Source organism: Periplaneta americana, chromosome 1 (assembly GCF_040183065.1).
Source record: "Periplaneta americana isolate PAMFEO1 chromosome 1, P.americana_PAMFEO1_priV1, whole genome shotgun sequence".
Classification (NCBI taxonomy): domain Eukaryota; kingdom Metazoa; phylum Arthropoda; class Insecta; order Blattodea; family Blattidae; genus Periplaneta; species Periplaneta americana.
This window is the reverse complement of record NC_091117.1, coordinates 52,148,206-52,160,349: the sequence shown is the minus strand read 5'-3', so window position 1 is coordinate 52,160,349 and position 12,144 is coordinate 52,148,206. Positions and strand designations below refer to the sequence as shown.

The window sequence follows — 12,144 nt, the reverse complement described above, 5'->3', positions numbered from 1 at the left end:
CGCACTCTCACACTTTAAGTATGGAGATATCGTAATATTGATGAACGACAAATCACAAACTATTAATGTTATTACACTGCTCCGTCGATATAGGTGGGATCATTCTGAAATATGTGCAGCACCACCTCAAAACGTGGAGCATGAACGTTCTCCCTTGTACCGGTATCCCTTCTCTTACACACTGTGCCTCAACTCTACTGGATGTTCATTTCAAAGTGTGTCATGACGTTACTGTTGTGAGTCAGCGATTTGAAGCGAGTTTCAGCTCTTATGTCAGAGAAGTTGCCTATTAATCAAGGCGTTCAGTCTGAACTTGAGAACGTTTACGGTATAACTTGAACGTCGTAGTAACAGATGGCGGTCTGTACGGTCTGTATGCTACCATAACCTCTTTCGAACTGTGTTTTGCGCGGGCAAGTCGTCGCAGGGCATTTGTTATCGATTGCGTACGGCAACATTCCACAATACAAATCAAATGTTCCGTGTCCATGTTGACCGTCGAAGTTAATGTCAACAAATACGTAAGTAATCGTCTTAATCCTCTCCCCATATCCCGACAGTAAGAAAAAACTCACCTCAATACATGTTTCCAAACAGTTCACATTCCTGCCACTACCGGCGTTACCGTACTTATCGGTAAGTACTCTTCAGAATGAACGCAGTACTTGCTAGGCAACTTCTCTGGCATATAGGTAATACGCCTCTGCGGAAGTGTAGGGAGATTGAATTTTCTAGGCTCATCGGCTAGCCACATGACGGCATACAGCGAGCCATGGCACGTTTTGAACTGAACATCCAGTATATAGCGAACATTGTGTGTGCTGGAATACGTCGACCAGGTTACCTCTTTTTTGTATAGTAGTGGCAAAAAAACCGGACCGACCCTTGTAGCTGATTTCAGAGCCTTGTTCACTCCAGAGCACGATAGACTGGTAACCAAGACTTTCGTGGTTCGAATCCTGCCTGGGAAGGAAACTTTTTTTGTTCCTTATTCAAATTTATTCCCAATACTTTTCGATTGCAGTGATATTTTACTACTTAATTAATTTATTATTCCCAGAACATGAATTTTACCAGCAATCGAAAAGTATTGGGAATAAATTTGAATAAGGAACAAAAAAAAAAAAAAAAATTCCTTCCCAGGCAGGATTTGAACCACGAAAGTCTTAGTTACCAGTCTATCGTGCTCTGGAGTGAACAAGGCTCTGAAATCGGCTACAAGGGTCGGTCCGGTTTTTTTTTGCCACTACTGTACAATAAGCAAGCAGCGTTTCCATTTCTTCAAACTTCCTCGTAAATCAAAAGCATATTCGTGTATTCAGCAAAAGCGTACTCCGTTTCGCTTCTGATTGCAATGAGAAATTACGGAAGCTATACTACAGGATGATGCGCTAACCACTCAACATGTGAATCGAGCGCTGACTAATGGACTTGTACTTCCTCCACAACCCGCTCATCAATTCCCACAATGTTTACTTTCCGAGCAGTCTGAAATAGATCGCCGATTACTGTCCGTCCGAGTGGTTATGTTGCATCTCGGTTTCCCCACCCGTTTCTGCTTGTCCCTCTGTAAAGGCCTGTGACTGGACTGTCTTAGCTATTTTCTGAAAAATTTTGCTGTTCAGGATTGGACTTCTGCGTAATATACAACTGTTTAAAGAAAATGGCCCCGTTAGGCATGTCATGTGATTTCCCACGTTTTGATGACTCTGCGATATAAGCACTCTAATGGAGAGTAGTCTTAACGCTAGGTCAACCTTAGTGACATGCACCTTTTGAAGTCGTGAACGATGGGTGACCTACCCATTAGGATTGATTTTTCGCATGCTATAGCTGAGAAAGAAGGAATTTTCTAACACAGGTTTATTAGCAAAATATGTTCCTTGTAGCACCTACTTTCTACCCTGAAACTTTGTAACATGAGTTCGTTAACAGCCTGTATATACGCGAACTTCCCTTGTGTATAGGAATGGACTCGTTCACATCGTTGAGCTCAGTGCGTGGCTAACGAGAAAGACAGAATACGACGCGAACCGAAGTCACATGCTTATCTTGGTCTAGTCATGGCCATCGTGACGTTCGCCTAATACAAGGTTTGTTCCAGCAAGCAATTCAGAACCCGTTCCGAACTAATACCGAATTTCTTACGACGCATGCGCCAGTTGTGTATGGTTCAGAACTAGTTCGGGATTTTACGTTGTTGAAACGTTTCTTAAACTGTTCCTTCACGGCCTTCGGAATTTCTTCTCATATTAAAATTATATTCATCTTCCGAACTTAATTCGTCATAAAATATATCACTATCACCATCCAAATCACTCATAATCGACTATTTTTTTTATTTTAACCTGCCTAATCTCGAAGCATTTTAACAGTAACTTCAGATTAAACGATCTGCGCATGCGTCAACAGTTCTTAATCGAGAACCAAATTCACTCGTTCCGAACGAGTTCTAAAACACGTTGGAACAGGGAACAGGGAACTGGGAATTCGGTATTGGTTCGGAATCAGTTCTAGTCTTGTTGGAATGCACATTGAGCTATTGCGCATGAGCAGGCAGTTCAGAATCGATTCCGAACCGTGCTGGAACAAACCTATAAATATATGTTCGAAGTTCTAAAACAAACAAAGGAATTGCTATATTAAACTCATGTTGAACGCGCATTTATATAAACTTGTTCAATGTTGGCCATGTTATGTTTAAGAATGTGACGTCGCACCGTAAGCTGTCTTTCTCGTTAGCCACTGTTTAGTGGATATGACGTACCGTAAGGATTTGCATGGCGACCGGTGTAATTTCCGTTCCACCAAATAGGCTACTTAATGTTTTCTATTAATATAAGTCGAATATAGACGTTATACGTCAAAATACAGTAGCTGGCTCGTGAAAATCAAATATAACTAAATAAATATGTTACAAAAAAAAGGAATAAACTCTAATTAGGCGACTCTGTGGCCACCGACGTACCTTACCGGCTAAGGCCTTGCCTGGCGATCCGGAGTTGCGATTCCCACTTGGGCTGATTACCTGGTTGCGTTTTTTTTTTTTTTCGAGGGTTTTCAAACCATAACGCTAATGTTAGGTAGTCTATGGAGAATCTTCGGCCTCATCTCGCTAAATACAATGTCGGTATCACGAATCCCAACGCTCTAAATAACCTAGTAATTGATACACCGTCGTTAAACAACTAAAGGCTGGTTCAGAATAAACCTGGAACGGAAACGATAACGAGAACGAGAACGGAAATATTGTTAAAATAAATGTATTTAAATGTGAGTATTCACAATAGTTATTTGTGAATGCTCACATTTAAATACATGTTAACCTTATTTCCGTTCTCGTTCTCGTTATCGTTTCCGTTGCCGGCTTATTGTGAACCAGCCTTAACAGAAAAAACGACACGTTTGTTTTGTGCAGACACGCTTGCCGTCCCACCGCGGTGCGCATCGCCCTCATCTGCCCCGTGGTGCGTCCAGACTTCTTGCTGCGCTGCGACTCTCAGCATCTGGACTTCGGGCCCGTGGCTCTGGGCACGCGCCCAACCCGACTTCTGCGCGTGCAGAATATCAGCTCTCGCAGCATCAAGGTGGCCTTAAGCTTGCTCAATCCCTTGGGACCCTTCTCGTGTCCTCCAGCCCAGCCTTGGAGCAAGGGCGGGCCCTTCCTCGACCCCGAGCACATCCTGACGCTCCCGGTAAAGTTCGCACCCCAGAAGAGCGGACCAGAGGTGAGATCATATATATATATATATATATATATATATATATATATATATATATTTCCAAGAAATAGTCTGCCCAGGCATCCTGGGTTGTCAAAAACACAGAATAATACACATATAAGAATAATAACGATTACAGTAAAATAGATGAGTCAAATTGAAATGTGAACTAGGAGCTTAAATTTAAGAATTAATAAATTTGTACATATATTGTAACACTCACACACTAACGGATAGAAAGAGGGGGGGGGATTATGATATTCCGTATAAATGATTTTTAAGAATTGCCACAGACCCTTTAATGCTAGAAGTAATTATTTTTGGAATGATGTCATGGATTCCAGATTTTTTTATTGTGTTTACAGTTGATCGTGGGATGGTGCCGCTCGCTCCGATCATTAAACCATGTACTTCCCAGGTGCATTCCATATGATATTTTTCACGAAAATACGGAATAGTAGGCTCATAAATATGTTGTTTCTCTTTGTTGACCTCAGATGGTTGGGTCTGACTCATCTCAAATCTAACAGTTGGGTCCAGTATAAAACCTTTACTATTAGTCTTGTCAAGAGCCACGATGTCCGCTCTTCTAATTCCGCCGCCTTCAGACGCAACGCAGTGTATCTCTTCATGGACCTCGAAGGATCTTTTTCTAAGGGCTTGTGCTATTAGTTTTCGGATATTATGATTATATTATAATGTCGTGTATGCAGTTTGTTTCAAAAGGTTACAACTGAACACTTCATCAAGAGTGCATGGTCTGACTTAAGTAAAATTATTCGTTTAGTAAATAGAATGTAGAACGATAGCAGAGGTAACTTAATGATAGAGCACAGTGTGTCATTTCATGCAAAACAGTATGACGGAAAACATTAGTAACTTCAAATTTGTTCGTAATTCCATATTTAACTTTCTATGTCATACACATGAACCGTGTACAAAATTAGGCCTATTCATCCATATGCTATAATTCAAATAATTATTATGGAAAATTAAAATTATTTGTTCAATTTTTTTTTATCATAATAATTTATCACGAAGACATTTCTAAGGTATCATTGGAGATCACTTGAAGAGGTTTATTAAAACGTTACTTTTGGGAAAGTTGCGACGTTGTAGCTAAAGAAATTAAATATTTTTTAATTCCATAAAAGAGTTGAATATTTCGATTCCAAGAAATGGATTCAGAACATCTCAAAATCTGTGCTTCAGTGGCTGACCATGATAATATCTTTGAAAAATATTGGAGTGCAAGAGGTCAAATGACTTTTTTGTCAAACGCCTGGCATTAGAAAACAACAACAACATATTTCGATTGACATTAAAAAATTGAATAACAATATATAGATTATTATTTTTAAGCTGTAAAAGTTTTGTCATGTAATCTTTAAAAGTAAGGTAGCCATAAATTAAAACAACTCGCCGTATGTAAGAAGACACAGCCTATGTCACCATCACTACTGCTTTTTTTTTTTTATTTGATCTGAAGTACAACCCGCATTTTACCCCGAGGGTACATCTCAAGGTATTTAATCAGTAGATTTGAACAGCTTTGTCTTATACTACTCTTCAGCTAGTGTCCCATAGGCCTATCATCAAGTGAAATGTACTGACTGATAATAGACGTTACATATAAGCCAGAACCTCAATCAGTAGCAAAGAAGTGGATAATTGCTTACTTTAAATAAATACTTTGTTATCATGTTATTAAATCCAAGTGGTGTATTGTACAAGAACACTATACCTGTTGTTTGTGGATCTCGTTATAAGAACCTTAGTGATGATCGTAACTCAAAAATCAAAATTGTTAGATACGATTTCGTGAAAAATAAGTACGACGATATTTTATAAGCTGAGAAAGTCGATCTCACTGTATGCTACTGCTGCCACTGAAGATGCAGGTCAATTGCTCAGTTTCATAAAATGTTAAAGAATATCCCTGGGGTTATGTTCTCTCAGTACATATTTTATAAGCTGAGAAGGACGTTTCCACGGCATAAAAGATTATAGAGGCATATTTTATTGACGTTATTGCTGGTTCTCACGGCAGTTTGCCTGTGAACTATACTTCATCGTGGTAACTGTACATATGTCTTGTGTCTTCAAAAGCCAAGGTTCTATTGAGGAGTTTCTAATTTAGAAGCAGAGTTAGAATATCGACACAAGAATGAAGTTGATTTAGAATTAAAAATCTATGATTCTGAAACATTCAGACTATCAAGTGTTAAGACGATGCGTTACTGAAAATATTAGAGATAATTAATTAAATTATATGTAACGAAAACGACAAATATTCTTATTATTTCTCAGTGGTTAAGGCTACAGTGATGAAACTTGGCATAATTACTCATTATTATTTCTGTTGTGAAATGGAGCATTTGTTTGACTGTATTCAACATAGTTTTATTGCTAGAGATTTACATGTGAAACTGTATTATCTTTTATTAACGTTTGAACATTGCAGAAATTATATATATTTTTTTTACAAATGAACAAATTAAGAGTAGGGCATTGCTAATGCTCCATTGCACAATATGCAGTATTACCACAATCTGGTATACAGACAGTCACGGAACTTCAGTTGTGAGGGTTCTAGGAACAATAGACTGTGCCGGTACTATTTCGCATTGTCTGTAATGAGGCGATATTAGCGATCCTAGTGGTTGGCAACTATCTATGGATGAATATTTACTACGTATTGAGTTTCGTGACTATATATAGGCTTACTGGACTGTGGTGTTACCTTTAAGAAAAAATTGGATTAATTTTTTTTTTTTTTTTTTTTTTTTTAGGAATAGAATTTTTACTCTGAAAATTAAAAAAGTACCGATAATAATAAATATATTTTTTAAGTATTAATGAGAAAAGGTTAAAATTTACAGTGTGTGATTATGATATTGATATGCATATTCAATAAAAATTTCAACTCTCTAGCTAAAAAATGGTGGATTTTAGAAATTTCAGTAGCGCATCGCCTTAACAGCATTTGAAATGGGAAACTTAATTATTCAGCTCAATTAATTGTGATGCAATTCGTCATTTTTACTTAAATGTTGAAATTTTTGTCAGCATGCAAAACAATGTCCCAAGTAGACAAAACTTACAAATTAATTACCATATTTTACACAGGAGGATTTAAGATATATCTGGAATAGTTTACAATTTGATACCGTCGATTAATTTTGAATTCCGTCCAATAGAACTCGAATAAATTTGTCTTTAGTTCAAAGTCCACGCATCGTAGCCTCATGTCTAAGGCAGTGATGAGCGAATATCTGTATACTGTGCATGCTCTATACAAGAATGAAAAAGACAAACATATTCCATGCACAAGAAATCGCTTGTCAGTCAAAGCGGTGTCATAACACGTGAGGTTGTGTTAAAGATGAGCGAGTTGTTTCGATGTTGCAAAGTGAAATAAGTTGCGTATGTAAATAAGTAGCATAGGCCCTAATAGTATAAACGACGAAATCAATTACACTGTACGCATTCTTCTTTAATTTTAAACATCTCAACCGGACCTAAAATTTATTATCAAAACGCTTAACAAGAACACAACGTAAAGAAATGTTTATTTTAAATAGGCTATAAATTGAAAATCAAATTTCTTGTAGAAGAAATATCTCTACTAATGCATAACATAACATAACCACAGTATACAGTAGAATTAAAACACTTCTATCGCAAGTTTTCATTCATTCATTCATTCATTAGTCGACCTGGTTGGCGAGTTAGTATAGCACTGGCATTCTATGCCCAAGGTTGCGGGTTCGATCCCGGGCCAGGCCGATGGCATTTAAGTGCGCTTAAATGCGACAGGCTCATGTCAGTAGATTTACTGGCATGTAAAAGAACTCCTGCGGGACAAAATTCCAGCACAGCCGGCGACGCTGATATAACCTCTGCAGTTGCGAGCGTCGTTAAATAAAACATAACATTTCATTCAATACGAAGATCATTCAGAAGGGCTTCAAGATCAACTTCTACGAAATCACCATACTAATTATTCGTACTTACCTATTTATTTATTATTTATTTTTTGTCTGTTTATTTACCTGTCTATTTATTGACCTATTTATCTGTCTATTTATCTATTTGATTATTTATCTGTCTATTTATTTATTTATTTTTCTAATTAAATATTTATTTATTTATTTATTTATTTTACTTAATTAACTAATTAAACATTTAATTATCTATTAATTTAATTATTTATAATATTTACTTATTTTATTATTTATTTTATGACACTTACTTCATTCATTCATTATTTTGTTTGTTCCTTTATTTCGTTCGTTCGCTCGTTCGGCCGTTCATTTGTTTGTTTGTTTATTTAGTTATTTATTTTACTTAACTAATTACTTAAATATTTAATTATTTAGTAACTTAATTATTTATAATAGCTATTTACTTATTTTATTAATTATTTTATCATACACTTAATTCATTCATTCATTCATTCATTATTTTGTTTGTTCGTTTATTTCGTTCGTTCGCTTGTTCGGCCGCTCATTTATTTATTTATTTATTTATTTATTTATTTATTTGTTTATTTATTTATTTGTTTATTTATTTATTTTACTTAATTAACTAATTACTTAAACATTTAATTATCTATTAATTTAATTATTTATAATATTTACTTATTTTATTATTTATTTTATGACACTTAATTCATTCATTCATTATTTTGTTTGTTCGTTTATTTCGTTCGTTCGCTCGTTCGGCCGTTCATTTGTTTGTTTGTTTATTTATTTATTTATTTTACTTAACTAATTACTTAAATATTTAATCATTTATTAACTTAATTATTTATAATAGCTATTTACTTATTTTATTAATTATTTTATCATACACTTAATTCATTCATTTATTCATTCATTCATTCAATCATTCATTCATTCATTATTTTGTTTGTTCGTTTATTTCGTTCGTTCGCTTGTTCGGCCGCTCATTTATTTATTTATTTATTTATTTATTTATTTATTTATTTATTTATTTATTTATTTATTTATTTATTTATTTATTTATTTATTTGTTTATTTATTTATTTGTTTATTTGTTTATTTGTTTATTTATTTATTTATTTGTTTGTTTGTTTATGTAATTATTTATTTACTTGTATATTTGTTTATTTATTTGCTTCTTAGTTTATTTGTTTGTCTATTTATCTGTATATTTATTTATTTATTTGTTTGTTTGTTTGTTTGTTTATTTATGTAATTATTTATTTACTTGTATACTTGTTTATTTATTTGCTTCTTAGTTTATTTGTTTGTCTATTTATCTGTATATTTATTCATTCATTCATTCATTCATTCATTCATTCATTTATTTAAACGTCAGCTGTTCTAAGATTCAGTACGATTTCCACAACATCATTTTCTTCTAGGGAACACAAAACTGAAAGCTAAGCTGAAATTATTAGACATGTAAATACGAGCTATGTTTCATAGGTCTTGACATTCGTTGATTCGCAGTTGTTGCACTGTAATTCTGTGAGAGTGCATAACAGTAGTGCATAAATTAGCATACCACCGAACACCCATTGTGTCCGCCATCCTGGTGCCAAGGCCGGTAGAGTTCACTTCGTGAGTTGAACACGTCAACGAGGTCATGAGTCATAGCTCGTACGGAATTAACATCCGGGTATTTCTCGCCAATAGGCTATCCTCTAACCACGAAACCAACCGCTCGACAAAGAGAGCAATGCACTGATTATTATTGTAAGGGTGTAGAAAAGAGCAGCAACATTCGTTAAAAGGGACAGCTATGCATAAAAGCACTTTTTAGGTGCATTCAGGCACAGAGCCTCGGGGATATAGGACATAGAGTTGACTGACCGACATATAACTCGAGGGGAGATTGTAGTCATAAAAGGTTAGCAGTTAAAATGTCCATTGCAATATGTCCACAACACAAATGTCCATAAACTATAATGTCTAACTTGTCATGACATCAATATGAAATAAATGTCCACAACGAAAATGTCCATAAACTATCATGTTCACCTTGCCATATTATGAAATAAATGTGCACAACGAAAATGTCCATAAACTATCATGTCCACCTTGCCATATCATGAAATAAATGTCCACAATGAAAATGTCCACCCTGATTTAATATATATATTTTTAATTTTAGTAGGTTATTTTACGACGTTTTATCAACATCTTAGGTTATTTAGCGTCTGAATGAGATGAAGGTGATAATGCCGGTGAAATGAGTCCAGGGTCCACCACCAAATGTTACCCATTTGCTCAGATTAAGTTGAGGGAAAACCCCGGAAAAAACCTCAACCAGGTAACTTGCCCCGACCGGGAATCGAACCCGGGCCACCTGGTTTTGCGGCCAGACGCGCTAACCATTACTCCAAAGGTGTGAACATGATTTAATATCCAGCAATTTTATGTCCAAAATATATAAATACATAAATGTCCAGAAAATATACAAAATTACTTTCTATTAAAATTTGTCTGTTTTGTGGTTCTTCAACAAATTCCCTATGCATTTTCAGATCTTCTATTTTTTCAATACGCCTCATGTAGGTGCTGAAAACTTCCGTCCTTAAGAATAACTATGTGTTTCAGATCAATATTTGTCACGCATCTTGCATTACATGTTTGCCTGTCTGCATACCTCCAATACAGTTTTCCTCATTTTTTGCTTCTAGAATGGAAGTGGTATGCATAACTGTTGTTCACTAATATATTTTTCTTTTTCTGTGATAGTATTACTTCAGCCATACTGAAATGTTTAATGGATTACTAAGTAACAGCTTTTCATTATTAAATATCAACTTCTAGATTTTTTAAATGTCTTGATAAGCAACAGCTTTGAACTAATATTTGCAGTGGACATATCTGCATGTGGACTTTGTCTCTCATGAACATTTCAGATTACGGACATTTTAGTTGTGAGCTTTTATTTATGGACATTTATATATGTATTTGTTTTCTGGTTCCTTGTGGTCACCCTTATGGAATGGCGGATGATTTTATTTTACAAATCCGATATATATGATACCTTAAATTATTTGTAAATTTCCATAGGGAAGGACAAACCTCGAAAGTCAATGCAAGCAGCCTATTCAAATTGTTTATACTTTCATTTAAGAATGAAAATCGCCAATGAACGAAAATTTCTTCCCAGCCAAGTGAGTTTTGAGCTTTGAGAAAAGAAAGAAGTCTGAGGGTGTGAGATATGGTAAGTATAGGGGGTAAGGCAACAATTCGATCAGTAGTTGGTGCAGTTTAGCAACCGTTATTGCAGACATGTGGGCAGGTGCACTGTCGTGATGAAACAACACTTTCTTCTTGGCCATACCTGGCTTCTTCTCGTGAATTTTCACTTTCAATTGCTGCAGGAGATTTTAATAATATTCTCCGGTTATTGTTTTCCCCTTTGCTAGATAGCTAGTCAATCATGATTATCCGCTTAAAATCGCAGAAGACGGACGTCATGACTTCCCTGCCCTATTGCTTTCTTTGGAGGCGGAACTAATAATCAAATGGAAGGTTGTCACCATCGTTTTCAATTGATGATGAGTTTTTTCTGAAATGTTTAAGACCTTCTTACTCGGTAACTATTGCGAATTGGATCGTGATTTTTGTCCATATCGATAGAAAATCTAATAAAGGATCATTTATCTCTCCGTCGTTTTTCAGTAACATGGCGGTTTTCGTGTAAATTTAATTTAAAAACCACTAATTTCAAACCACTGAACAATACAATCCACAACGCCCATTGTTGCTAGAGAAGGGAGCGCGAGACAGTACACGTACTCTGAGTTCGTTGACCTCTTACATCTGTATTGTGATACGAAAGGAAATTTTAGCGGCGAAGTTGTCAGACTGTTGGAAATTCCAACTTAATTTTCTTATTAGCTATGCATTTAATCACAAAACGTAATATAGGTTTTCTATTCATTTAAGCGTACCCTATCGTCCGTTTCAATCTGCAAGGTTTTTTCACTTCCATCCTGTAAAGTAGGCCTACTTCACCTCTTGCGGTAACAATTTTACATTGTAAATAAATTTGGTCCTGTGGAAAAAGAAAATTACATTGCAAACTTACTTACTTACTTACTTACTTACTTACTTACTTACTTACTTACTTACTTACTTACTTACTTACTTACTTATTTTTAAGGAGCCCGCAGGTTCATTGCCGCCCTCACATAGGTCCCTATCCTGAGCAAGATCAATCCAGTCTCTATCATCATATCCCACCTCCCTCAAATCCATTTTAATATTAACTTCCCATCTACGTCTCGCCCTCCTCAAAGGTATTTTTCCCTCCGGCCTCCCAACTAATACTCTATATGCATTTCTGGATTCGCCCATACGTGCTACATGCCCTGCCCATCTCAAACGTCGCGATTTAATGTTTCTAATTATGTCAGGTGAAGAATACAATGCGT

The 12,144-nt window shown here is 35.5% G+C and overlaps 1 protein-coding gene across 1 annotated transcript in view; it reads left to right on the top strand.

The window, feature by feature from the left end:
* LOC138690926 (cilia- and flagella-associated protein 74-like) overlaps window positions 1-12,144 on the top strand; it is a 75,467-nt gene that overhangs the window by 39,409 nt on the left and 23,914 nt on the right. Inside the window, exon 16 of the mRNA XM_069816565.1 lies at window positions 3,419-3,728. Within this exon, the coding sequence (XP_069672666.1) occupies window positions 3,419-3,728 (310 nt within the window). The remainder of the gene's footprint in view (window positions 1-3,418; window positions 3,729-12,144) is intronic.